The sequence below is a fragment of the Gadus macrocephalus genome, chromosome 12 (genome assembly GCF_031168955.1).
Source record: "Gadus macrocephalus chromosome 12, ASM3116895v1".
Lineage (NCBI taxonomy): Eukaryota > Metazoa > Chordata > Actinopteri > Gadiformes > Gadidae > Gadus > Gadus macrocephalus.
The window spans coordinates 702,732-730,730 of NC_082393.1; the positions used below are offsets into that span (position 1 = coordinate 702,732).

The 27,999-nt window shown below is 55.7% G+C and overlaps 1 protein-coding gene across 1 annotated transcript; it reads right to left on the reverse strand.

Annotated features, from left to right (window-relative positions):
* On the reverse strand, positions 1-27,999 carry cc2d2a (coiled-coil and C2 domain containing 2A). The gene is made up of 40 exons (XM_060067400.1): positions 27,854-27,999; positions 27,225-27,280; positions 27,007-27,084; positions 25,785-25,836; positions 24,361-24,441; positions 24,102-24,276; positions 23,810-23,925; positions 23,399-23,500; positions 22,700-22,802; positions 22,587-22,666; positions 22,245-22,454; positions 21,737-21,896; positions 20,524-20,660; positions 19,853-19,984; positions 19,331-19,528; positions 17,921-18,168; positions 17,164-17,320; positions 16,220-16,533; positions 15,728-15,905; positions 15,168-15,321; positions 14,187-14,337; positions 13,953-14,085; positions 13,250-13,453; positions 12,403-12,495; positions 12,196-12,287; positions 10,378-10,545; positions 9,867-9,966; positions 9,649-9,752; positions 8,750-8,846; positions 7,652-7,750; positions 6,784-6,960; positions 6,296-6,310; positions 5,590-5,790; positions 5,129-5,218; positions 4,809-4,922; positions 4,451-4,585; positions 3,348-3,470; positions 3,028-3,086; positions 2,778-2,955; positions 1-1,078 (listed from the first exon to the last, which is right to left on the reverse strand). The coding sequence occupies exons 2-40, from the start codon at positions 27,236-27,238 to the stop codon at positions 890-892; spliced, it is 5,211 nt and encodes a 1,736-aa protein (XP_059923383.1). The 5' UTR covers positions 27,239-27,280; positions 27,854-27,999; the 3' UTR covers positions 1-889.

The following is a 27,999-nucleotide window of genomic DNA, read 5'->3' on the forward strand; positions in this document are numbered from 1 at the left end:
TGTGGTATACACAACTATATTAAAAAGCAATACGTTTAGAAAAACAATGTTTACACATGATGTGAGGTTATGAGAACCCAATCATACATTATTATAAATAATCTGTCCTGAAACTCGCACAAAATATACTCTTGCTAGTTGGTGGTTAAAATGTTATAAAAAAGAAACCCTTGGTATATAAAAGCAATAACGTTAGGAACGCCCCCTGGTGGCTATTAGCATTATAACATGATGCTAATGTCACATACAGAAGCAGTGCAGTAACGTTAGCGCTATCGCTGTACAACAGCAGTGCTAGTGCTAGCGCTAGCGCTGTGTAAAAGCAGTACAGTAATGCTATCGCTAAACAAAGTAGTGTGGTAATGCTAGTGCTAGCGCTGTGTAAAAGCAGTACAGTAATGCTATCGCTAAACAAAGTAGTGTGGTAATGCTAGTGCTAGCGCTGTGTAAAAGCAGTACAGTAATGCTATCGCTAAACAAAGTAGTGTGGTAATGCTAGTGCTAGCGCTGTATAAAAGCAGTACAGTAATGCTATCGCTAAACAAAGTAGTGTGGTAATGCTAGTGCTAGCGCTGTGTAAAAGCAGTACAGTAATGCTATCGCTAAACAAAGTAGTGTGGTAATGCTAGTGCTAGCGCTGTGTAAAAGCAGTACAGTAATGCTATCGCTAAACAAAGTAGTGTGGTAATGCTAGTGCTAGCGCTGTGTAAAAGCAGTACAGTAATGCTATCGCTAAACAAAGTAGTGTGGTAATGCTAGTGCTAGCGCTGTGTAAAAGCAGTACAGCAGCGCGAGTGCTAGCATAGGCCTACAGTAAGTAACATGTATAAAAGCAGCAGTGTAGCATTAATGCTCTCTTGTGTGTGGAAGCAGCCCGGGGCCAACCGGGCTACCTGCAGCGCAGCAGTGAGGCGAGGTACACCCAGACGGAGAGCACGTTGTTGGGGTAGGGGTGGACGTACACGGCCAGGGCGAACTCCACGTTGGAGGCCTCCGCGCTGTGGACCCCCGTGCTGAAGACCGCCTCCACCACCGGGCGCAGCTCGGAGAACGGCAGGTGGAGGGGGAACCCCGAGATCTGGGGTTAGACAGTACAGAGACGGGCCATTAAGGAGCAGGTAGGGGTTAGACAGTACAGAGACAGGTCATTAAGGAGCAGGTAGGGGTTAGACAGTACAGAGACAGGTCATTAAGGAGCAGGTAGGGGTTAGACAGTACAGAGACAGGTCATTAAGGAGCAGGTAGGGGTTAGACAGTACAGAGACAGGTCATTAAGGAGCAGGTAGGGGTTAGACAGTACAGAGACAGGTCATTAAGGAGCAGGTAGGGGTTAGACAGTACAGAGACAGGTCATTAAGGAGGGGGTAGGGGTTAGACAGTACAGAGACAGGTCATTAAGGAGCAGGTAGGGGTTAGACAGTACAGAGACAGGTCATTAAGGAGCAGGTAGGGGATAGACAGTACAGAGACAGGTCATTAAGGAGCAGGTAGGGGTTAGACAGTACAGAGACAGGTCATTAAGGAGCAGGTAGGGTTAGACAGTACAGAGACAGGTCATTAAGGAGCAGGTAGGGGTTAGACAGTACAGAGACAGGTCATTAAGGAGCAGGTAGGGGTTAGACGGTACAGAGACAGGTCATTAAGGAGCAGGTAGGGGTTAGACGGTACAGAGACGGGTCATTAAGGAGCAGGTAGGGGTTAGACAGTACAGAGACAGGTCATTAAGGAGCAGGTAGGGGTTAGACAGTACAGAGACAGGTCATTAAGGAGCAGGTAGGGGTTAGACGGTACAGAGACAGGTCATTAAGGAGCAGGTAGGGGTTAGACAGTACAGAGACAGGTCATTAAGGAGCAGGTAGGGGTTAGACAGTACAGAGACAGGTCATTAAGGAGCAGGTAGGGGTTAGACAGTACAGAGACGGGTCATTAAGGAGCAGGTAGGGGTAAGACAGTACAGAGACAGGTCATTAAGGAGCAGGTAGGGGTTAGACGGTACAGAGACAGGTCATTAAGGAGCAGGTAGGGGTTAGACAGTACAGAGACGGGTCATTAAGGAGCAGGTAGGGGTTAGACAGTACAGAGACGGGTCATTAAGGAGCAGGTAGGGGTTAGACAGTGCAGAGACAGGTCATTAAGGAGCAGGTAGGGGTTAGACAGTACAGAGACGGGTCATTAAGGAGCAGGTAGGGGTTAGACAGTACAGAGACAGGTCATTAAGGAGCAGGTAGGGGTTAGACAGTACAGAGACGGGTCATTAAGGAGCAGGTAGGGGTTAGACAGTACAGAGACAGGTCATTAAGGAGCAGGTAGGGGTTAGACAGTACAGAGACAGGTCATTAAGGAGCGGGTAGGGGTTAGACAGTACAGAGACATGTCATTAAGGAGCGGGTAGGGGTTAGACAGTACAGAGAACACAGGAACACTAACACAGTTTTCCCCAGAGTCACTAACCCCAGGGCCCAGACTCACTAACCCCCGGGGCCAGACTCACCAACCCGGGGCCCAGAGTCTCTAACCCGGGGCCCAGACTCTCTAACCCGGGGCCCAGACTCTCTAACCCGGGGCCCAGACTCTCTAACCCGGGGCCCAGACTCTCTAACCCGGGGCCCAGACTCACCAACCCGGGGCCAGACTCACCAACCCGGGGCCAGACTCACCAACCCGGGGCCAGACTCACCAACCCGGGGCCCAGACTCACCAACCCGGGGCCAGACTCACCAACCCGGGGCCCAGACTCACCAACCCGGGGCCAGACTCACCAACCCGGGGCCACTCACCCGGTAGTCCCCCAGCAGGGCCTGCAGCTCCAGGCGGTGCTGGTCGTCCGGGTCGCGCCCCCCGCTGAGCTCCAGCCGGGGCAGGAAGTGGCGCAGCGTGGAGGTGCAGTAGCGGTTCCAGCGGGTGGGCTGCCGTGGCCGCCACTCCATCAGCTTCTCCTTCAGGACCTTCTCCATCCTGGGGAGGAGGACACAGTCATCAGACGGCTGCTGGAGGAGAGGGGGGAGGAGAGGGTGTGAGTGCTCCTACCTCTCCTGGAGCTCTGCGGCGGCGGCCCGGTCTGAGCGACGGTAGACCAGCTCCGGGGGCTGAGGAGAACCAGACACCACACGGAATGAAACTCACTCCTACCGACCTCATGAGGAGATAGGAGACATCTCCATGACCTCTGAGGAGGTAGGAGACCTCATGAGGAGGCAGGAGACCTCATGAGGAGGCAGGAGACCTCATGAGGAGGCAGGAGACCTCGTTAGGAGGCAGGAGGCCTCGTTAGGAGGCAGGAGGCCTCGTTAGGAGGCAGGAGGCCTCATTAGGAGACAGGAGGCCTCGTTAGGAGACAGGGGACTGACCTGGACGCTGGCCAGGCCGGGGTGGGGGAAGGAGCGGGAGAAGAAGGGCTTCCAGAGGTGGGCCTTCCCCACGTCCAGACTGATCCTCATGGGGGAGGCGTGCTCCTGGATGTTGAACCACACCTGGTGGAGCACAGACCCCCAGGGTGAGGGGTAGGGTGAGGGTGAGGGTTAGGGGTAGGGTGGGGTAGGGTGAGGGGTAGGGTGAGGGTAGGGGTAGGGTGAGGGGTAGGGTGAGGGTAGGGTGTGGGTAGGGTGAGGGTAGGGTGAGGGTAGGGTGAGGGTAGGGTGAGGGTAGGGTGAGGGGTAGGGTGAGGGTAGGGTGAGGGGTAGGGTGAGGGTAGGGTGAGGGGTAGGGTGAGGGTAGGGTGAGGGTAGGGTGAGGGTAGGGTGAGGGTAGGGGTAGGGTGAGGGGTAGGGTGTGGGTAGGGTGAGGGTAGGGTGAGGGTAGGGTGTGGGTAGGGTGTGGGTAGGGTGTGGGTAGGGTGAGGGTAGGGTGAGGGTAGGGTGAGGGTAGGGTGTGGGTAGGGTGAGGGTAGGGGTAGGGTGAGGGTAGGGTGTGGGTAGGGTGTGGGTAGGGTGAGGGTAGGGTGTGGGTAGGGTGAGGGTAGGGTGTGGGTAGGGTGAGGGTAGGGTGTGGGTAGGGTGAGGGTAGGGTGTGGGTAGGGTGAGGGTAGGGGTAGGGTGAGGGTAGGGTGTGGGTAGGGTGTGGGTAGGGTGAGGGTAGGGTGTGGGTAGGGTGAGGGTAGGGTGAGGGTAGGGTGTGGGTAGGGTGAGGGTAGGGGTAGGGTGAGGGTAGGGTGAGGGTAGGGTGAGGGTAGGGTGAGGGTAGGGTGAGGGTAGGGTGTGGGTAGGGGTAGGGTGAGGGTAGGGTGAGGGGTAGGGTGAGGGGTAGGGTGAGGGGTAGGGTGAGGGGTAGGGTGAGGGTAGGGTGAGGGGTAGGGTGAGGGGTAGGGTGAGGGGTAGGGTGAGGGGTAGGGTGAGGGTAGGGTGAGGGGTAGGGTGAGGGGTAGGGTGAGGGGTAGGGTGAGGGTAGGGTGAGGGTAGGGTGTGGGTAGGGGTAGGGTGAGTGCAGCGAGCAGCGAGGCCCCTGGTAGTCTTACGTTGTCGGCGCTGACCAGGCACCCCACGGCCTGCAGGGGGCAGAAGGTGTCGTGCTGCCCGTAGTGGTGGCCGCTGCTGGGGTTCCAGATCAGGAAGCGGCTCTGCTCCAGGGTCAGGACGTACGCCGTTGGGCCCTGGGCAAAGAGGAGGGTCAGCAGGGCCCAGGGGACAGGAAGGCGGAGGTTCCCCCTGACCACAGGAAGGTGGAGGTACCCCCTGACCACAGGAAGGTGGAGGTTCCCCCTAACCACAGGAAGGCGGAGGTTCCCCCCTGACCACAGGAAGGTGGAGGTCCCCCCCTGACCACATTAGGGTGGAGGTTCTACATCTGACCACAGTAAGGTGGAGGTTCCCCACCTCGGGTATGGCGGTGCCGATGATAAGCCACGCCTTCTTCCCCATGGACAGGAAGTAGTTGCAGAGCAGCACAGCGTGTTCCTCCTCGTCGCCCGCCAGCAGCGTCAGGAATTGCTGCAGGAAACAGGAAGTACAGGATTGAGCTCGGCCCCGCCCCTCAGCCAGAGCTCCCAGGGATGGGATTTCATTATTATTTAATTCACTCTACAATAAGCGTACATATATTAGATAACCATTAGTTAACAATGGTCAATGCAGTCATAAGCATTACCTTACACTTACCTTAGTTAATTAACGGTTGACTAATGTGTAGGACTCACGTCGCTGGTGCTCCAGAGGTCGCAGGCCCCGGAGAAGGAGGTGCTGTCGGGGAGCGACGGGACCAGGGACACGAACCGGGCCACCAGGTCCTGGGAGGAGGGGTGAGAGGTCAGGGGTCAGCGGTTAGAGGTCAGCGGTCAGGAGTCAGAGGTTAGAGGTCAGGAGTCAGAGGTCAGGGGTTAGAGGTCAGGGGTGAGGGGTTAGAGGTCAGGGGTCAGAGGTTAGAGGTCAGGGGTGAGGGGTCAGCGGTTAGAGGTCAGCGGTTAGAGGTCAGGGGTTAGAGGTCAGGGGTGAGGGGTTAGAGGTCAGAGGTCAGGGGTGAGAGGTCAGGGGTCAGCGGTTAGAGGTCAGGAGTCAGAGGTTAGAGGTCAGGGGTTAGAGGTCAGGGGTTAGAGGTCAGGGGTGAGGGGTTAGAGGTCAGAGTTCAGGGGTTAGAGGTCAGAGTTCAGGCTGTACTGACCGTGGCGTCCTGCGGGTTGGGGAAGGCGTCCAGCAGCTCTGGGGGGGGGTTGAGGGCCCGTATGAAGCGCGTGATGAACACCGTCTTGCCGCTGATGTCGATGACGGAGGTGAGGCAGGGCCGGTCGGGGAAGCTAAGCCCCGCCTCCTTCTCAAACCGCTCCGACGCCAGCAGCAGACGCTCCTCCTCCTGGCTGTCAAACTACAGGCAGGACTGCAGTTAGCTCCACGCTAGGGCTAGGTTAGCTCCATGCTAGCACTAGGTTAGGGCTAGGTTAGCTGCTCCATGAATAAGGGGGGAGGGTCTAGGAAGGTCAGAGGGAAGGGTCTAGGGAGGTCAGAAGGGAGGGTCTAGGGAGGTCAGAGGGGAGGGTCTAGGGAGGTCAGAAGGGAGGGTCTAGGGAGGTCAGAGGGGAGGGTCTAGGGAGGTCAGAGGGGAGGGTCTAGGGAGGTCAGAGGGGAGGGTCTAGGGAGGTCAGAAGGGAGGGTCTAGGGAGGTCAGAGGGGAGGGTCTAGAGAGGTCAGGGGGGAGGGTCTAGGGTGGTCAGGGGGAGGGTCTAGGGAGGTCAGGGGGGAGGGACAAGGGAGGTCAGAGGGAGGGTCTAGGGAGGTCAGAGGGGAGGGTCTAGGGAGGTCTGGGGGGAGGGTCTAGGGAGGTCAGGGGGAGGGTCTAGGGAAGTCAGAGGGGGGTGAAGTACCTGGCCTACCTTCTCGTCCTTTAGCTACGCAGCATCAGAGCAGAGGTCACAGCTCACACAACCATCAGCGATACCAGAACCCCTCTGACATGTGACCTCTGACCTCTAACCCCAGCCACAGGCAGTAGGAGTAAAGGTTCCTCTCACATTGATCACATCCTCTTGCATTAAGGTCTGCACCCTTCACCATGCATATATTAAATAACCATTATGTATAGCCATTAATCAACAATACAACTTACAATTCACTTAATTAACATTTGACCAATTTCTAGTAATTAATTAACATGAGTTAATGACTAAGAATTATGTAGAAGTGATGGTTAGGGATAATCTTTTTAAATAATGTTTAATTAATACCTTAGTAAACATGAACTAACAGCCTCAGTTTAACAGCATAAAGAGACGAAGCGTGACGTAGGCTGACTCGCGTGATGTAGCCTGAAATAGCCTGACTCGCGTGATGTAGCCTGACGTAGCCTGACGTGGTGCCCCACCTTCTCCCTGACGGTGTCTCCAGGCACCAGCTGCGGCTCCATGGTGATGAAGACGGTGAGGAAGGTTCCCTCGCTGAGGCTGCGCACTGTGTCGTAGCCGCCGCCGTCGCCATGGCTGCGCTCCTTGCTGTAGCCTAGCAACACCGCCGGCGTGTCCACCTTGAAGGTCCCGTCGATCTGCCCACACAGACCCCGCCCCCCCGTACAGCGGACCAATCAGCACGCAGCTATGACCACCACATGGCCGGATCGTCACTCACACACCATTACTAATGCTGTAGTGCTAGCATGCATTGAGCTACCCGTGTCATTGCTCTTTGGCATGCCAACATGCTAGTGCTAGCACAGTGAAGCGTACATGCTAGTGCTAGCACAGTGAAGCGGAGATATAGTGACTACAGTAAGGTGGGGGTTTATGGAACATGCTAGTGCTAGCACAGTGAAGCGGAGATATAGTGACCACAGTAAGGTGGGGGTTTATAGAACATGCTAGTGCTAGCAGTGAAGCGGTGAGATAGTGACCACAGTAAGGTGGGGGTTTATAGAACATGCTAGTGCTAGCACAGTGAAGCGTACATGCTAGTGCTAGCACAGTGAAGCGGAGATATAGTGACCACAGTAAGGTGGGGGTTTATAGAACATGCTAGTGCTAGCAGTGAAGCGGTGAGATAGTGACCATAGTAAGGTGGGGGTTTATAGAACATGCTAGTGCTAGCACAGTGAAGCGTACATCCTAGTGCTAGCAGTGAAGCGGGGAGATAGTGACCACAGTAGGGTGGGGGTTTATAGAACATGCTAGTGGTGCTGTGGTGGAGGTGGAGGTGGAGGGCGTGGTGGGGGAGGGGCGGGGCTAGGGGAGTGGCCTCACCCGGGCCTGGGAGTAGATGGTGCTGAAGGGGATCTTGACGGAGCCCAGCCAGTGGCGCTCCACCCGGGTGTGGATCGACCGCCCGCCCTCCGCGTCGTCCTGGAGACCAGACACCCGTACAGGGTTACTGCAGTACTACACTAGTACTACATGCATTAAAGAGTAGTACTACAGACATTAAAGAGTAGTACTACATACATTAAAGAGTAACAGTACATACATTAAAGAGTAGTAATACAGACATTAAAGAGTAGCACTACATACAAAGAGACAGTAGCGTTTTCGCTTAGCACTAGACACATTAAAGAGACAGTAGCGTGTTAGCTTAGCACTAGACACTTTAAAGAGACAGTAGCGTGTTAGCTTAGCACTAGACACATTAAAGAGACAGTAGCGTGTTAGCTTAGCACTAGACACATTAAGGAGACAGTAGCGTGTTAGCTTAGCACTAGACACATTAAAGGGACAGTAGCGTTTTCGCTTAGCACTAGACACATTAAAGGGACAGTAGCGTGTTAGCTTAGCACTAGACACATTAAAGAGACAGTAGCTTGTTAGCTTAGCACTAGACACTTTAAAGAGACAGTAGCGTGTTAGCTTAGCACTAGACACATTAAAGGGACAGTAGCGTGTTAGCTTAGCACTAGACACATTAAGGAGACAGTAGCGTGTTAGCTTAGCACTAGACACATTAAGGAGACAGTAGAGTGTTAGCTTAGCACTAGACACATTAAAGAGACAGTAGCTTGTTAGCTTAGCACTAGACACTTTAAGGAGACAGTAGCGTGTTAGCTTAGCAGTAGACACATTAAGGAGACAGTAGCGTGTTAGCTTAGCACTAGACACATTAAGGAGACAGTAGCGTGTTAGCTTAGCACTAGACACATTAAGGAGACAGTAGCGTGTTAGCTTAGCACTAGACACATTAAGGAGACAGTAGCGTGTTAGCTTAGCACTAGACACATTAAGGAGACAGTAGCGTGTTAGCTTAGCACTAGACACATTAAGGAGACAGTAGCGTGTTAGCTTAGCACTAGACACATTAAGGAGACAGTAGCGTGTTAGCGTGGAGCCGTCCTTGCGGCGCCTCTTCCTCACCACTCCCAGCTCCTGCAGCACCTCGTCGAAAAGGTTGATGAAGACCACGTCCTTCACGGCCTGCAGCCCCGTGGTGCTGTAGTCCCCGTTCAGAGCGCTGGAGGAGAACGAGAGACCATGAGACACGATACACCCTACAGCCCTCCTCAAACTAACATAACACGTCTCATACTCTACTGTATCCTACTGTATCCTACTGTACTGTATCATATCGTACTGTACTCTACTGTACTGTATTCTACTTTATCCTCCTCTACTGCACTGCATTCTTCTGTATCATACTCTACTGTACTGTATTCTTCTCAACTGTACTCTACTGTGCTTTGTTGCACAGACCAGATACAGATGTATTTATTTATTGCTACACACTCCATTATTAACACAAATAAGATATAATAATTGCTGCTAACATCTGCTGCTGCTGCTTCTTCTTTTTAAAATGTATTTATTTATACAATGTCTTGTTGCATTTTAGCTTGTGTTTTTCTTGCTTGTTTATGTGTCTTGTCTGTACTACCGCTGCTGGAATTTTGAATTTCCCTGAAGGAGCATTCCCAAGGGATCAATAAAGTGTCTATCCATCTATCTATCTATCTATCTATCTATCTATCTATCTATCTATCTATCTATCTATCTATCTATCTATCTACAGTATCATGCAGTACCCTCCTGTACCTGAAGGGGAGCTCCAGCTCCTGTATTGTACAGTAGCCTGCAGTACCCTCCTGTACCTAAAGGGGAGCTCCAGCTCCTGTATTGTACAGTAGCCTGCAGTACCCTCCCGTACCTGAAGGGGAGCTCCAGCTCCTGTATTGTACAGTAGCCTGCAGTACCCTCCTGTACCTAAAGGGGAGCTCCAGCTCCTGTATTGTACAGTAGCCTGCAGTACCCTCTCGTACCTGAAGGGGAGCTCCAGCTCCTGGTTCCAGCAGGGGTTTGGCCCCTCAGCAGGGGACGTCTGGAGGACCGTCCTCTGGAAGGACACTTCCACGAAGGGTCTGACCTACACACACACACACACATACACACACACACACACACACACACACACACACAGTTGACTTGCCGCCCACCAGGTGGAGGAAGATGATGTCTGTTGCTAGGCAACCCATCCTACCTGGCTCAGCAGCCAATCGCTGCCCTGGGCGGGGGTCTGAGGCGGGGGGGCGGCGAACGACTCGCTGAAGGAGGGGCCCCCCGGCCTGGCCGGCGGCCTGCTGGAACATCACACAGGGGTCAGGTCAGAGGTCAGAGCGAAGGGTCAGAGGTCAGAGCGGGGAGGTGGGGGGCCAACCTACTGAAGGGGGGTCATACTGGCTTGTAGTAGGTCCTAGGTCAGAGGTCGTATGTCAGGGGTCTACCTGCTGAAGGGGCGTCCTACGCGCACGTCGTAGGTCAGAGGTCGTAGGTCAGGGGCCTACCTGCTGAAGGGGCGTCGTGCAGGCACGTCGTAGGTCAGAGGTCAAAGGTCGTAGGTCAGGGGCCTACCTGCTGAAGGGGCGTCATGCGGGCACGTCGTAGGTCAGAGGTCATAGGTCAGAGGTCGGGGCCTACCTGCTGAAGGGGCGTCGTGCGGGCATGTCGTAGGTAAGAAGTCGTAGGTCAGAGGTCGTAGGTCAGGGGCCTACCTGCTGAAGGGGCGGCGTGCGGGCACGTCGTAGGCCCTGATGATGTTGACCAGCAGCCGGATGTCTCCGTCCGTCAGGTTCTGCGCCGTCACCTTCTTCCTCTCCTTGCGCTGCGGCTTCAGCGGCCGCTTGGGCTCGGCAAGCTTGAACAGGTTCAGCCCCAGGATGCTGGTCGCCGTGACAACAGAAGGGTGTTAGGGCGCCATGGTTACCGGGGGATGGAGACGGGACAGGGAGGGGGTTTGAAGACGAGGGAGGAGACGTGACGAAGGACGAGGGTTCGGGTTCACCGCTGACTCGACTCGAGCTAGGACACGTAGAGGGCTGGAAGGGGTCAGGGGTCAGGGGTCAAGGGTCACGTCGGGGTCACGGGGCACGTCGAGGTCGGGGGTCAGAGGGCAACGAGAGACACAGAGTAGAAGAGAGGCACATACCCGGGCCCTGCGCCACTGTGAGGGAAACAACAGACAGCAGACGGTGAATGGACCGCGATATACCGCTGCCACAACACTGGCTCACGTTCACCCGTTCACCCGTTCACCCGTTCACCCGCACACTGCCCCACACGCCGCCCCCGTAGGGAGATGAGGGGTTAAAGGGTCTCGGTTGGAGTCCACCTGCCCCAGCGCCCATCGCCTGAGCACATCTGCACCATCGCACTGGAGAGGAACCCAGCAGCCGGCTTCTGTACTGGGACCGCAGGCTGGGAGGAAGAGGACCTTGAACCTGTGCATCTGAATCCACTAGAGCAGTGTGGAAGACCACCTTGAACCTGTGCATCTGAATCCACTAGAGCAGTGAGGAAGAGCTCATTCATTTCACTCACTCACTTTCTGAGATACTGAATTTTGAGCTGTAAGCCAAACTCATCACGATGAACACAAATGAAGGCTGGAAATGTTTCCCTTTGTTTGTAATGAATCGATATGATATAAGGAGTTTCACTTTTTAAATTTAATTATTTAAATCAAGTCTATTTTCCACACTATTCTAATTGATTGAGGTGACCCTGTGAGGGGGGGCTACGCAGGAGGACAGCATCTGCTCGCCATCACACGGACTGAGCCGGGGGGGGGGGGGGGGAGGGGGCACATGTCGTTCATGTGTCCTGTCCTAGCGGGACAGGACACATGAACGACATTACACCAGAAGTTTGATATGACGGCTACACACACGTCCGAGGAGCGTATTAGAGTCAGCGTTCAACACGCAGCCCCTCAGCCCCCCGCCTCCTCCAGTGAGACGGGCCCAACGACGGAGGGAGGAGGATCAGAGGTTAGAGTTTACAGATAGTTAGAGAGATACAGTCGTCAGGAGTCAGAGATACAGTCATCATAATTAGAGATTCAGCTGTCAGTAATTAGATACAGTCGCCATTAATTAGAGATACAGTCATCAGTACTCAGATACAGTTGTCATTAATTAGAGATACAATCTTCATTAATTAGAGATACAGGGGTCAGAGGTCAGAGATACAGTGGTAAGGGGTCAGAGATACAGTAGTCAGAGATACAGTGGTCAGAGATACAGAGGTCAGAGATACAGTAGTCAGAGATACAGTGGTCAGAGATACAGTAGTCAGGGATACAGTAGTCAGAGATACAGTGGTCAGAGATACAGTAGTCAGAGATACAGTAGTCAGAGATACAGTGGTCAGAGATACAGTAGTCAGAGATACAGTAGTCAGAGATACAGTGGTCAGAGATACAGTGGTCAGAGATACAGTAGTCAGAGATACAGTAGTCAGAGATACAGTGGTCAGAGATACAGTGGTCAGAGATACAGTAGTCAGGGATACAGTAGGGATGGAGATATTACCCGATGCTGGGGACCTGCTCCTCCATGACGAGGTCTGACAGCAGATAGTGGTGCTTGGCCACCAGGAACCGGTTGATCACCGACTCCCTGATCTGGAGGAGGAGGAGGAGGAGGAGGAGGAGGAGAGGAGGAGGGACACAAAGGAGATGAAGTTGAGGAGGAGGAGGCCAGGAGAGTGTATGCTCCGTGATGAAGAGTCCTCCTCACCTTCTGAAGGTACTTGGCCACCAGAGCTCTGTGGGAGTCCAGGTGTTCTCTGGTGTCCACGATGTCTCCTTCCCTCAGCCTCCGCTCGTACTCCTAACCAGGAGGAACACAACGCAGGTCATCAAGAGAGGGGTTAGGAGGGCTCTCCTCTCCTCTCTCCTCTCTCCTCTCTCCTCAGAGAGAAGACCTCTCCTCTCTCCTCAAAGAGAGGATCTCCTCTCCTCTCTCCTCAGAGAGAGGATCTCCTCTCATCAGAGAGAAGACCTCTCCTCTCTCCTCAGAGAGAAGACCTCTCCTCTCTCCTCTCTCCTCAGAGAGAAGACCTCTCCTCTCTCCTCTCTCCTCAGAGAGAAGACCTCTCCTCTCTCCTCAAAGAGAGGATCTCCTCTCCTCTCTCCTCTCTCCTCAAAGAGAGGATCTCCTCTCCTCTCTCCTCTCTCCTCAAAGAGAGGATCTCCTCTCCTCTCTCCTCAGAGAGAAGGCCTCTCCTCTCTCCTCAGAGAGAAGACCTCTCCTCTCTCCTCTCTCCTCAGAGAGAAGGCCTCTCCTCTCTCCTCAGAGAGAAGACCTCTCCTCTCCTCAGAGAGAAGACCTCTCCTCTCTCCTCAGAGAGAAGACCTCTCCTCTCTCCTCTCTCCTCAGAGAGAAGACCTCTCCTCTCTCCTCAAAGAGAAGACCTCTCCTCTCTCCTCAAAGAGAGGATCTCCTCTCCTCTCTCCTCTCTCCTCAGAGAGAGGACCTCTCCTCTCTCCTCAGAGAGAGGATCTCCTCTCATCAGAGAGAAGACCTCTCCTCTCTCCTCAGAGAGAAGACCTCTCCTCTCCTCAAAGGGAAGATCTCTCCTCACCTGGAACGTCTTGTCGGTGACCTCCCTCTCCAGCGACGGAACACATCTGTAGTTGCGGAACTCCGACACCTCTTGGCTCCTCAGGCGGAGGAGCCTGAACCTCCTGGAGCGCTCCAGCTCCTCCTCCGTGGCGAAGTTAAACTCCTCCTGCAGCTGCTCCAGACGGAAGTACTCCGGAGCGGTCACCTCCCCACTGCTCGCCACCTGGGAGGAGGAGGAGGAGGAGGAGGAGGAGGAGGAGGAGCAGGAAGAGGAGGAGGAGGAGGAGCAGGAGGAGCAGGAGGAGGAGGAGGAAGAGCAGGAGGAGGAGGAGCAGAAGGAGGAGGAGGAGGAGTGGGAGGAAGAGCAGGAGGAGGAGGAGGAGGAGGAAGAGCAGGAGGAGGAAGAGCAGGAGGAGGAGGAGGAGGAGGAGTGGGAGGAAGAGCAGGAGGAGGCGGAGGAAGCGCAGGAGGAGGAGGAGGGCCTTGACGTTAGATCTACAGCCCAGCGAGAGGCCAGATATGGCCCTGTCTCTAACCACAATGTGATCCATGTTTTAGGGGGGTTCCGCCCCCGGGTGGGAGCGGTCAGCCCCTGAGAGCCCTCCCCTGTGCCCTAGTGACATCACGAGTGGGCGTGTCCACCCAGATGGGGAGGGCTGGTGGCGGCTGACCCTCTCCTCCGGGCGCGGACCCCCTCCACTGGGGGGGGGGGGGGGGCAGACCTTGAGCAGCTGCATGACGGCCGTGTTCTGGGGGTCGTTGGGGTCCAGGCGCGACTCGGCCGCCCACTCCCCCATCCTCCTCAGGTCCCCCAGACCGGACGCCCCCATACCGGGGAAGGGGTCCCCGCACCCCCTACACACACACACACACAAACAGGCACACACAGGCACACACACAGCTTTAGATGAACTCTCTCTGTGAGTGGCTGAGCGACCGAGTGGGTCGATGGTTACCTGTGCAGGGCCCCGGGGGGGGGCTGTGTGGGGGGCGGGGCCAGGGGCGTGTCCTCCTCCCCCCTGCCCCAGGACACACAGCACGCCATCTTACCCGAGGTCAGCAGGGTCTGCCGGTTCCCCCCGTCCTCCTGGAAGGAGAAGGGGACGTCTGGGGGGAGGGGGGAGGGAGAGGAGAGAGGGGGGAGGGAGAGAGGGGGGAGGGAGAGGAGAGAGGGGGGAGGGGGGCGTGGTCACTCCCAGGCTCAGACAGGCAGAATGTATTCACCCAATAGAAGTTCCTTTGGGTGAGGGAGTGAATCAGTGAATCAGTGAGTGAGTGAGTGAGTGAGTGAGTGAGTGAGTGAGTGAGTGAGTGAGGGAGTGAGTGAGTGGATAGTGAGTGGTGAAGGGGTGAGGGAGTGAGTGGATAGTGAGTGAGTGAGGGAGTGAGTGAGTGGATAGTGAGCGGTGAAGGGGTGAGTGAGTGAGTGGATAGTGAGTGGTGAAGGGGTGAGTGAGTGAGTGGATAGTGAGCGGTGAAGGGGTGAGGGAGTGAGTGGATAGTGAGTGGTGAAGGGGTGAGGGAGTGAGTGGATAGTGAGCGGTGAAGGGGTGAGGGAGTGAGTGGATAGTGAGTGGTGAAGGGGTGAGGGAGTGAGTGGATAGTGAGCGGTGAAGGGGTGAGGGAGTGAGTGGATAGTGAGTGGTGAAGGGGTGAGGGAGTGAGTGGATAGTGAGTGGTGAAGGGGTGAGTGAGTGAGTGGATAGTGAGTGGTGAAGGGGTGAGGGAGTGAGTGGATAGTGAGTGGTGAAGGGGTGAGTGAGTGAGTGGATAGTGAGCGGTGAAGGGGTGAGGGAGTGAGTGGATAGTGAGTGGTGAAGGGGTGAGGGAGTGAGTGGATAGTGAGTGGTGAAGGGGTGAGGGAGTGAGTGGATAGTGAGTGGTGAAGGGGTGAGTGAGTGTGTGGTGAGTGAGTGGTGAAGGGGTGAGGGGCCCACCGCTGCCCACGCCCTCGTGGGAGAACAGGACCCTCTGGTTGCTGCTGAACTCCAGCTCCTCTGTGGGGGTCCGGCCCGTCAGCACCGAGGGCTCCGGGACCGGGACACACACCCCCGCCAGGAGGGAGGGCGCCGAGCCCACCTCCTCAAACACCTGCACACACACACACACACACACACACACACACACACACACACACACACACAGTTAAACTCACACACACACACACACACACACACACACACACACACACACACAGTTAAACTCTCACACACACAGTTAAACTCTCACACACACACACACACACACACACACACACACAGTTAAACTCACACACACACACACACACACACACACACACACACACACACACACTTAAACTCTCACACACACACACACACACACACACACACACACACACACACAGTTAAACTCACACACACACACACACACACACACACACACACACACACACACACACACACACACACACACACACACACACACACACACACACACACACACACACACACACACACACACACACACACACACACACCTGCAGCCTGATGCTCTCGGGGGCGTTGCGGACCCGGAGGTTGAAGATCTGTCCGAAGTGGACCCTGAAGTCGGGGCCCAGGGCGCGGCGGTCCGTCTGGGACACCTCCTTCTCGTTGTACAGCACCTTGACCAGCAGGTGGCGCCGCAGCACCTCCTCCCGCCGCGCCAGCTCCGCCCTGACACACACACACAGGTCAGAGCCACCTCACCTGGGCAGGTAGACACCTGGTCAGACCGGTCTCTCCTGGTCACACAGACACCGGCATCACCTGGGCTGATAAACACCAGGGCAGGTAGACACCTGGTCCCACCTGGTCCCACCTGGTCAGGTAGACACCTGGTCCCACCTGGTCAGGTAGACACCTGGTCCCACCTGGTCAGGTAGACACAGGCGACACAGGGGTGTTAACTGGGGACCAGGTGGGGGCGGGGTTACCTGGGGACCAGGTCGTTGGGGGCGGGCTTAACTGGTCGTTGGGGGCGGGGTTACCTGGGGACCTGGTCGTTGGGGGTGATGTTCCCGGCCACCGTCAGCTCCGGGACGAGGAGAGGTTCTCCGGGTTTCCTCCGGATCCTGGAGGCCTTCTCCCGGACCCGCGCCTCCAGAGCCCCGAGGTCCGGCCTCTCCGGGGCCTCGGGTCTGGGCGGCCCCTCCTCCCCCTCTGCGTCGCTCACTTCCTGTTCACCCTCATCTTCGTCATCCACGTCGTCTTCTTCATCGTCTTCCGTGTCGTCCACAGACTGACCTCTCTTCTTCTTCCTCCTCTTCTTCCTCTTTTGCTTCTTCTTCTGCTGCTTGGCTTTCTGCAATCAGACAGTAGAGAAATTACAGACAGTCGAGACACAGAAGAGACAGTAGAGGAGATTAGAGACACAGTAGAGACAGTAGAGGAGAGTAGAGACACAGAAGAGACAGTAGAGGAGAGTAGAGACACAGTAGAGACAGTAGAGGACGGTAGAGAAACATTAGAGACAGAGTAGAGACACAGTAGACAGTAGAGACACAGTAGAGACAGAGTAGAGACACAGTAGACAGTAGAGACACAGTAGAGACACAGTAGACAGTAGAGACACAGTAGACAGTAGAGACAATAGAGGACGGTAAAGACACAGTAGAGACAATAGAGACACAGTAGAGGACAGTAGAGACAGTAGAGGAGAGTAGAGACACAGATGAGGAGAATGGAGACACAGTAGAGACAGTTAAGACACAGTAGTGACAATAGAGACACAATAGAGACACAGTAGAGGACAGTAGAGGAGAGTAGAGACACAGTAGAGACAGTTAAGACACAGTAGAGACAATAGAGACACAGTAGAGGACAGTAGAGACAGAGTAGAGGAAAGTAGAGGACAGTAGAGACAGAGTAGAGGACAGTAGAGACCCCGTCAGACAGTAGACCTGAGGAGGTAGCCCTTAGGGTTGAAGCCCACCTGCTGCCTCCTCCAGACCTTCCACTCCTCCAGCTGCTCCCTGTAGGCACCAAGCCTCTTCTGGTACAGCTCCTCGCTCTCCGTCTCCTGCTCCATCACCTCCATCAGCACCTCCTCCTCGTACTGCTGCTCGTCCAGAGCTCGCTCCACCTCCTCCCTGGGGCAGCAGGGGTCAGGGGTCAGGGTCAGGGTTAACACCCATAGAGCTACGACATGCGGACCAGAGGGGGGGTGGGTACAGTCCAGAGGGGGGGTGGGTACAGACCAGAGGGGGGGGGGGTACAGTCCAGAGGGGGGGGGGTGGGTACAGTCCAGAGGGGGGGTGGGTACAGACCAGAGGGGGGGTGGGGGTGGGTACAGACCAGAGGGCGGGGGGTGGGGGGGGGGTACAGACCAGAGGGGGGGGGGGGGTGGGTACAGACCAGAGGGGGGGTGGGTACAGTCCAGAGGGGGGGGGGGGTGGGTACAGACCAGAGGGGGGGTGGGGGTGGGTACAGACCAGAGGGGGGGTGGGGGGGGGGGGTACAGACCAGAGGGGGGGGGGGGGGGGGGGGGGGTACAGACCAGAGGGGGGGAGGGGGGGGGTACAGACCAGAGGGGGGGGTGGGGTACAGACCAGAGGGGGGGGGGGGGGGGGGTACAGACCAGAGGGGGGGGGGGGGGGGGGGGGGGACAGACCAGAGGGGGGGGGGGGGGGGGGGGGGGGGGACAGACCAGAGGGGGGGGGTAACCTGCGGCCCAGAGGCGGGGCGGTTACCTGCGGAGGCAGAGCTTGTAGGGCGTGTTGGAGTAGCGCTGCAGCTCCCTCAGAGCCTTGACCTCCTTCCAGAGCTTCACCATGTTCCTGAGCAGCGCGCGGTCCTTCTCCAGCTCCCCGTCCCGCAGCAGCCGCGTGTTCCTGACCTCCAAGCGGTACTCCGACACCCGCCGCCGCATGGCGGGCGTGAGGGCCCCCCCGCCGGGACCCTCCAGCATGCGGCGCAGGGCGGACCTCAGACCGTCCAGCTGCAGCCCGCGAGAACACGTCAGAACCTCAGAGCATCAGAACTTCAGAGCATCAGAACCTCAGAGCATCAGAACCTCATCAGAACCTCAGAGCATCAGAACCTCAGAACCTCAGAGCATCAGAACCTCAGAGCATCAGAACCTCAGAGCATCAGAACCTCAGAGCATCAGAACCTCATCAGAACCTCAGAGCATCAGAACCTCAGAGCCTCAGAGCATCAGAACCTCATCAGAACCTCAGAGCATCAGAACCTCAGAGCATCAGAACCTCAGAGCATCAGAACCTCAGAGCATCAGAACCTCAGAGCCTCAGAACCTCATCAGAACCTCAGAGCATCAGAACCTCAGAGCCTCAGAACCTCATCAGAACCTCAGAGCATCAGAACCTCAGAGCCTCAGAGCATCAGAACATAGACCCTGTACTGCTCACCGACATCACATCAGAACACCAGAACCTCTGGAACAGCCAGACAGTCTGACCTTGTGGGTGGGGGGGCTCTGACCTTGTGGGGGGGGGCTCTGACCTTGTGGGGGGGGGCTCTGACCTTGTGGGGGGGGGCTCTGACCTTGTGGGTGGGGGGGCTCTGACCTTGGGGGGGCTCTGACCTTGTGGGGGGGGGCTCTGACCTTGTGGGTGGGGGGGCTCTGACCTTGGGGGGGCTCTGACCTTGTGGGGGGGGCTCTGACCTTGTGGGGGGGGGGGCTCTGACCTTGTGGGGGGCTCTGACCTTGTGGGGGGGGGGGGGCTCTGACCTTGTGGGGGGGGGGGCTCTGACCTTGTGGGTGGGGGGGCTCTGACCTTGTGGGGGGGGGGCTCTGACCTTGTGGGGGGGGGGGCTCTGACCTTGGGGGGGCTCTGACCTTGTGGGGGGGGGGGGCTCTGACCTTGTGGGGGGGGGGCTCTGACCTTGTGGGTGGGGGGGCTCTGACCTTGGGGGGGGGGGGGGGGGCTCTGACCTTGTGGGGGGCTCTGACCTTGTGGGTGGGGGGGCTCTGACCTTGGGGGGGCTCTGACCTTGTGGGGGGGGGGGGCTCTGACCTTGTGGGGGGGGGGCTCTGACCTTGTGGGGGGGGGGGCTCTGACCTTGTGGGGGGGGGGCTCTGACCTTGTGGGGGCTCTGACCTTGTGGGTGAGGTGGTCTGACCTTGGGGGGGCTCTGACCTTGTGGGTGAGGTGCAGGCTGAGGTTGCCCCTCCCCCTGCTGAGGTGCAGGTCGTAGCTCTGGGCCAGACGCGCCGTGAGGACGTGCTCGCGGCTGAAGAGGGGGTGGTGGGAGAAGATGAGCCCCGACACGTCCACGTCCAGCTGGTACTCGCCCTGGGGCCCCGCCCCCCGCACGGCATGCTGGGACATCACAGCCTGGGGGAGGAGCCAGAGGAAAGGTATGACCTTTAACCCCTAGGTCCTGTGATAATGATGTACAGAGAGACAGAGACAGACAGACAGACAGACAGACAGACAGACAGACAGACAGACAGACAGACAGACAGACAGACAGACAGACAGACAGACAGACAGACAGACAGACAGACAGACAGACAGACAGACAGACAGACAGACAGACAGAGACAGAGACAGAGACAGAGACAGACAGACAGACAGACAGACAGACAGACAGACAGACAGACAGACAGACAGACAGACAGACAGACAGACAGTCAGACAGACAGACAGAGAGAGGACCTTGTGGTAGACGGTGTGCAGGGCGGGGTCCAGCTCCTCCTCCAATAGGAAGAGAGGAGGTCTGGTGGACGACTCCTTGATGGGGTCGGGCAGCGCCAGGATCCGCCCGTCGTCCCCGAACCAGCGCCGGCCCTGAGGACCGTTCAGAGGAGCAACGATGCAGCGCTGGCCGAGCACTAACCATCACTAGGTTAACCATCACTAGGTTAACCATCACCAGGTTAACCATCACTAGGTTAACCATCACCAGGTTAACCATCACTAGGTTAACCATCACTAGGTTAACCATCACTAGGTTAACCATCACTAGGTTAACCATCACTAGGTTAACCATCACTAGGTTAACCATCACTAGGTTAACCATCACAAGGTTAACCATCACTAGGTTAACCATCACTAGGTTAACCATCACTAGGTTAACCATCACTAGGTTAACCATCACTAGGTTAACCCACTCCCCGTCCACAGCAGAGGGTGACAGGCTGCACCATGCTGCCAGGGCGTAGACCATACAGTGAGTGTGAGAGGGGTGGGGGGGCTGCAGGGCCAGGTACACCATAGATACTCCTGATATAGATTATATAGAATGTCTCCCTGATGCTGCTGACATGAACCAGCCTCACCCCCAACACCCCCCTCTCCTCCTCACCCCCCCGGCTGTGACGCCCTACCTCTTCCTGCTTCAGGACCCGGTTCTCCAGGATGTTCTCGTTGCTAGGGGTGACCGGGGGCCGTTCCCCCACGTACAGCCCCTCCTCCTCCAGGTACCTGGGCTGGGCGTCGTCAGGCAGTTTCCTCGACGACGGCACTGAGGGGGGGACGGGGGGGGACGACGACACATGAGTCAGCACACCACTACCGCCGTCACCTCCTCCATCCCCTCCTCCATCACCTCCCCTCCATCCCCTCCTCCATCACCTCCTCCATCCCCTCCTCCATCACCTCTCCTCCATCCCCTCCTCCATCCCCTCCCCTCCATCACCTCCTCCATCCTCTCCTCCATCCCCTCCTCCATCCCTCCTCCATCACCTCCTCCATCACCTCCTCCATCACCTCCTCCATCACCTCCCCTCCATCCCTCCTCCATCCCCTCCTCCATCACCCCCCCTCCATCACCTCACCTCCTCCATCCCCTCCTCCATCCTCTCCTCCATCACCCCCCCTCCATCACCTCACCTCCTCCATCCCCTCCTCCATCACCCCCCCTCCATCCCCTCCTCCATCACCTCCTCCATCCCCTCCTCCATCACCTCTCCTCCATCCCCTCCTCCATCCCCTCCCCTCCATCACCTCCTCCATCCTCTCCTCCATCCCCTCCTCCATCCCCTCCTCCATCACCTCCTCCATCACCTCCCCTCCATCCCCTCCTCCATCCCCTCCTCCATCACCTCCCCTCCATCCCCTCCTCCATCCCCTCCTCCATCACCTCTCCTCCATCACCTCCTCCATCACCTCCTCCATCCCCTCCTCCATCACCTCCTCCATCACCTCTCCTCCATCACCTCCTCCATCCCCTCCTCCATCACCCTCCTCCATCCCCTCCTCCATCACCTCCCCTCCATCACAATAACAGTGTGGTAACGATAAGTGATGCCTAAGTGTTGTGTGTGGTAAGGACCAGCGTCAGGGTCAGGGTCAGGGTCAGGGTTAGGGTTAGGGTTAGGGTCAGGGTCAGGGTCAGGGTCAGAGTCAGGGTCAGGGTCAGGGTTAGGGTCAGGGTCAGGGTCAGGGTTAGGGTCAGGGTCAGGGTCAGGGTTAGGGTCAGGGTTAGGGTTAGGGTTAGGGTCAGGGTTAGGGTTAGGGTCAGAGTCAGAGTCAGGGTCAGGGTTAGGGTCAGGGTCAGGGTTAGGTTCAGGGTCAGGGTTAGGGTTAGCATAAGGCTACCTGTCAGCAGGCTGGGCATGAAGAGCAGGCCAGAGTCCCGGAGGAGGCGGGACTGGTAGCCCAGGTAGTCCGCCCTCCTCACCTCCAGGAAGTCCTGGGACGACTGGTCGATGATAAACACCTCCTCCTCCTCCTCCCTCACCAGGGGCACCTCCTCGTCCTGACCGGGAAGAGAGGAGGAGGTGGAGGAGGAGGAGGGAGAGAGAGAGGAGGAGGAGGACAGGGAGCAGGAGGAGGAGGAGGAGAGGAGAGAGGAGGAGGAGGAGAGAGGAGCAGAGGAGGAGGAGGAGCAGGGGGAAGATGAGAAGGACAGAGGAAGAGGAAAAACAAGCAGTAATTAAACAGGAAACTCCAGAGCTCTAGTGACGTTAGTTAAAGGGCTGTATCAGCAACAGGCTAGCCGCCTGGATGCTAACCCGATAGCTTCTGGAACTGTCTGGTTTCCACCACCAGTTGGCATCACAGTGGTCCTCCTAACACTGACTGTTCCATAACCACTGCACCGTACCTGTTCATACTCCTCCTCCTCGCTGGCCCCTTCCCCCTCCCTCTCTGCCTCCTCCTCCTCGTCATCATCCTCCCCCTCTTCCTCAGCCGCCATCTTCTTCTTCTTCCTCTTCCTCCTCGACTTCTCGTCGGTTCCTTCCTCGGGTTCCGGGTCGAAGTTGAAGGTGAAGAAGTTGTAGGACTCCTCCGCCGTCGGCCGTCCTTTCTCCCCCTAACACCCCAAAGAAACACCCGGAACACACATCAACACCACACAAACCACCGCCACATGCGCCCAGGCGTGGTGGGGCGTGTTGCGTGGTGTTGAGGGCTGTTGAGGGTCGTTCCGGGCGTCAGGCCTTACCCGTCTGGCCGGCTCTCGGGGCGTGGTGGCGGGGCCGGTGGAGGTGGAGCCTCGCTGGGCCCGGGGTGGTCTGGGTCCCCCTGGGGGATGGAGTTAAACATCAGCGCCCTCGCCGTAGGCCCGGACGAGGCAGCCACACGGGGGTACAGCGCGGCCCGTCGCCGTGCGAGGCAGCCACACGGGGGTACAGCGCGGCCCGTCGCCGTGCCAGCCACACTACACCGGAATAAGTCGCTCTAAACAGACCTCCAGGTGGCGCTCAAAATACGACTGAGGGAAACCTGAACTGAAGTTAACGAACCAAAGACGAGGACAGAAACACTGAGTCCAGCACTTTACCTTTTCACAGTCATCTTATATTCATCGAGAGGCATTTAACGTGAGGCATCGTTACAGGAGGAGTGTCTAACAATATATTGATTATCCCAGAACTGTTGTACGGCGATGGTATGTGTGCCATGTACATTTACATTTAGGGCATTTAGCAGACGCTTTTGTCCAAAGCGACTTACAATAAGTACATTTGTCATAAGAAGTGCATCCATATATCGCTGTCGGTACAGAAAGGATGTTCATAGAACCAAGTGCAAGTACCACAATCGCTAGGCTAATCAATTCCCCGTGTTACAGCTATGATAGCAGCTACTGCAGTTGCTACACAGTTAAGTACTATAATACAATACAATGCAATACAATACAATACAATACAGTGTACAATGGTGGCCAGAAGGGGGGGTATCGTATCGTATGGCGAGGAACCCTGTGATTCATACTGGGCTCTGCTGGAGGCCGTACCCGAGTCGGGGACTCACCTGCCGGTCGAACCTGGTGAGAGGGTCCCGGTCTCGGAGGCTCTGTAGGCGACTCCCAGGCTCCATGGAGGCCTCCTGCTGCAGGAAGCTCTCTGCTTTACTCTGGAGCAGAGAGACAACATCTTCAAGCACCGACAGTTAGAATAAGAAGCAGAGTTACCTTCATTACATCTTAGTACACATCTCAAGCTTGGTTCTTCTACCAAATTAAGTAGAGAAACTAAAATAGTGGTAAGAAGTAATAATAAGTAATGAGGTGAAGTAAAGAGTAAGGTGTAAGTGTAAAATGTTCTAGTGGTAGTGGTACCAGCCAGGTTGGTTCCATAGTACTAGTTATAAGAGTCCTAGTTATAAGAGTCCTAGTTATAAGAGCTAGTTAAAGGTAGAGTGTGTGGCGCGAGGGGGCGGTACCCTGGCGGCTCTGAGCTTCTCTCTCATTCGCTGCCTCATGGACTGGTCCGAGCGGCTGGAGCTGGGCGTGTCTACGACCCGCTCTGATTGGCTGGAGCTGGGAGGCGGAGACACAGCTGGAGACAGAACACACGGGTGAGTTAAATCACGAATAACACATACAAATAATATACGGATCATTATTACTATAACTAGTACTTTTAAAGAGTTAAGACCAGATAAGAGCTTCAGCCATCCGAGACTTTTCAGTACTTCCTGTTCGCCAAGGTTAGGGTTAGGGTCCCAGACTCACCGGCCTGGGGTCCGGGGGGAGGTCTGGAGACCACCAGCGGCGCCAGGCCTCTCCTCCTGGACGCCCCCACCTCCTCCACCTCCTCCACCTCCTGCTTCTGCTCCTCGTGGGGGCGGTGCTGGCTCCTCTCCTCCACCCGTTCTCCTGATCCGGAGACGGAGCCCACCTCCTGGAGCTGAGAGAGGAGCAGGAGGTGGAGCTGGTTCATCAGAGGGTCCTCACAGGCCGGGCTCACAGAGGGGGAGGGGGGGGGCTCTACCTTCTTCTTGCGCCTCTGTCTCTGGGCCTTCATCTGCCTCCTCAGGGTCTCCCCGGGGTCCTCCTCCGCCGCCGTCAGGTCCTGGGGCGGTTGGAGACGCGTTAGAACACTGGTACAGATCCACGCCATGCAGTACAGACCCAACGCTCAGCGAGGACATGGAGGGGGGTTCTAGAGGAAGTGGAGAACCTACAGCAGAATGTTCTAGAAGAAGAACCTACAGGACTCTCTGGAGTACAAGCAGAACCTGGATGCGCTCCATGTGACCCACCACTCCGGGGTCAACGTGGGGAACGTCCCGTACTGGGGAGGGGCCTCCTGGGGTTCTGTACACCGGTTGGTTCCAGGTTTACAGAACCCCGGGCTCCTCTGGTAGCTCCTCACGGAGCGCTGGGTCACATGACGGGGCCACGCCTGGGCTGAAGCTACACCCACTACAGACCTACTACAGACCTACTACAGTCCTACTACAGACCTACTACAGACCGCACTACAGACCTACTACAGACCTACTACAGTCCTACTACAGACCTACTACAGACCGTACTACAGACCGCACTACAGACCTACTACAGACCTACTACAGTCCTACTACAGACCTACTACAGTCCTACTACAGACCTACTACAGACCTACTACAGTCGTACTACAGTCCTACTACAGTCCTACTACAGACCTACTACAGACCTACTACAGTCGTACTACAGTCGTACTACAGTCCTACTACAGACCTACTACAGTCCTACTACAGACCGTACTACAGACCTACTACAGTCTTACTACAGACCTACTACAGACCGTACTACAGACCGTACTACAGTCCTACTACAGTCCTACTACAGAACTACTACAGACCTACTACAGACCTACTACAGTCCTACTACAGAACTACTACAGTCCTACTACAGACCTACTACAGACCTACTACAGTCGTACTACAGTCGTACTACAGACCTACTACAGTCCTACTACAGACCGTACTACAGTCCTACTACAGTCCTACTACAGAACTACTACAGACCTACTACAGTCCTACTACAGAACTACTACAGTCCTACTACAGACCTACTACAGTCGTACTACAGTCGTACTACAGTCCTACTACAGACCTACTACAGACCTACTACAGACCTACTACAGACCAACTACAGACCAACTACAGACCTACTACAGACCAACTACAGTCCTACTACAGACCTACTCCAGTCCTACTACAGACCTACTACAGTCCTACTACAGACCAACTACAGTCCTATTACAGACCTACTACAGTCCTACTACAGTCCTACTACAGACCTACTACAGACCTACTACAGTCCTACTACAGACCTACTACAGTCCTACTACAGACCTACTACAGTCCTACTACAGTCCTACTACAGACCTACTACAGACCCACTACAGACTACCACTGAGCACTGTACCGACCTCCAGTGGCCTGCGGACCCGCTCCTCGCTGCCGTGGGGCACCAGAGCCTGGCGGGGGGGGGGGGGAGCAGACTTAAGGTGCGGCCACACCGGACGCGTATCTCGCGTACGTCGCGTATGAAATCGCCATTTTTTCCATAGGGAACCATTGGTTTACGCGCGTATTACGCGTATAAGCAACATTTTACGCGCGTATTGCGCGTATGAGGCGCGTATATTTACCCGCTATACGCGCGTATATCGCGTACATCTCAAGAGTTCAATTTTTTTTACTTTTTATGCTCATACGCATGACGATTAGCCGATTAGCCCAATCAGCGTTGAGCTTGACCCAACGTCACTGGCAGAGAGTAGTGAGCTTGGACAGAAGCATACGGCCGACATCTTTCTTTATTCTGTGTGGAAATAGTAACATAGTTACGCCATTAAATGCTTTTATGGAAACATTTCTAGCGAGAAATGTGCATTTTACTTTCATAATGTTCGCTCGGTGAATGTGAAGGATGTTTGGTTTGATAGTTATGACGAAGAGGGAACGCTCCGTTCACTTGCATGGACAGAGTCTCTGGTTACTAAGCAACCTCAACGTCTTGGCGGACTATTTCTCTGCTGATCAACACTACAGACACTACACGAACAGAAATGGAGGTGGATCAAAATATCATCGTCGCCGTGTGCGGCCGTCCTGTCCTGTACGACACCACGATGGTGTCGTACAGGACAGGAACAAAACAGAGAGGGCGTGGGTCGACGTGGCAGAGGATATTGGCGTTCCTGGTAAGATCAGTGAATAATGTGTGTGTGTATTTTGCTTGGCTTGGCGTATAGCGCGTATTGCGCGTATGCGACCATTTTTGACACAAAATGGTCAAGCAACATTATACACGCGTATCTCGCGTAAAAAGTACGCGAGATACGCGTCCGGTGTGGCCGCACCTTTAGGCTTAGGGTTTATCCACCTGCTCTTCTGAACAACACCAGAACGTCAGGGCCACAGGCCAGACCGGAACCACGTCCAGACCTCCGGTTTGGACCTGAACTAGGTCCGGTTTGGACCTGGTTCTGGTCCGGTCGAACCTGGTTCCGGTCTGGTCTGGACCTGGTTCAGGTCCAGACCAGACCGGAACCAGACCGGAACATCCAGCTGATGCCAGCTGGATGTAGATCAGTGCGTGTGTCTTGAGTTAAACATCAGCCCCTGGTCGCGGTGGGCCGTACCTGCTGGTCCGCCTCATGGCGCTTCCCAGAGATTCCTGGAACGCTCGCCGCTTCTTGCGGAGCTTCTCCCCGATGTCACTGGAGGACGGAGGGAGGGTTAGGCCAGCTCAGAGAGGTGGGGCTCTAGAGAGGGGGGGGGGGGTGCTCTAGAGAGGGGGGGGGGGGGGTGCTCTAGAGAGGGGGGGGGGGGGGGTGCTCTAGAGAGGGGGGGTATTTACCTGGCAGACGCCATGGCTGTTCCCTCACGGAGGCTGAAGTCTCTCTCCACAGACGTCTTCAAGACAACAAAACAAACCTCAAACATCAACCTCTGAACAACGTGACAAAGTAGGTAACAAAAACAACACAACAAATTCAGACAAACGGACAACCTATGTAAGGATGTAACGAAACACTGTAACGCCACACTCTGAAACGACAAACTCAGTAACATGCAAAGACACACTATGTAACGACACACAATGTAACAAAGTAAGGACACTTTATGTAACAACAAGCTCTGTAACATACACACTATGTAATGACACACTATGTAACGACACACTCTGGAACATGTAATGACACACTATTTAACGAAAGGACACACTATGTGACGACACACACTGTAACATGTAATGACACACTATGTAACGAAGTAACGGCACACTATGTTACGACACACAATGACAACAACCTATGTAACGTAGCAACGACCCACAATGCAACACGTTGTGTTGTTGTCGCGGATTGTTTGCGCTGGGGAAGGGTAACGTTACACTTAATTACAGACCGAGCTGAGTCACACAATAGTGGTGTTGTGTGTAAGTGTGTTTGTGTCGGTGTGTGTTTCGGTGTGTGTGTAACGCACACCCACGAGACGGCGGTACTTCAAAGCGCGGACCGGTTCTGCTCCGCGCGCTGCCTGGTTACCATGCGAACGGCCCGCTCCACCTACCTTGACTAGCCCGCCCAGGCTTAGCGGGGCTTTGTGCGTAGCTCTCTATTCGTCTACAC

Coding starts and splice junctions, on each gene's coding strand:
- cc2d2a (XM_060067400.1), bottom strand. Junction 19,529..19,852: donor TGCACACCGTCTACCACAAG/GTCCTCTCTCTG, acceptor CTCCTCCCCCAG/GCTGTGATGTCCCAGCATGC. Junction 3,471..4,450: donor GCCTGGTCAGCGCCGACAAC/GTAAGACTACCA, acceptor GTGCTCCACCAG/GTGTGGTTCAACATCCAGGA.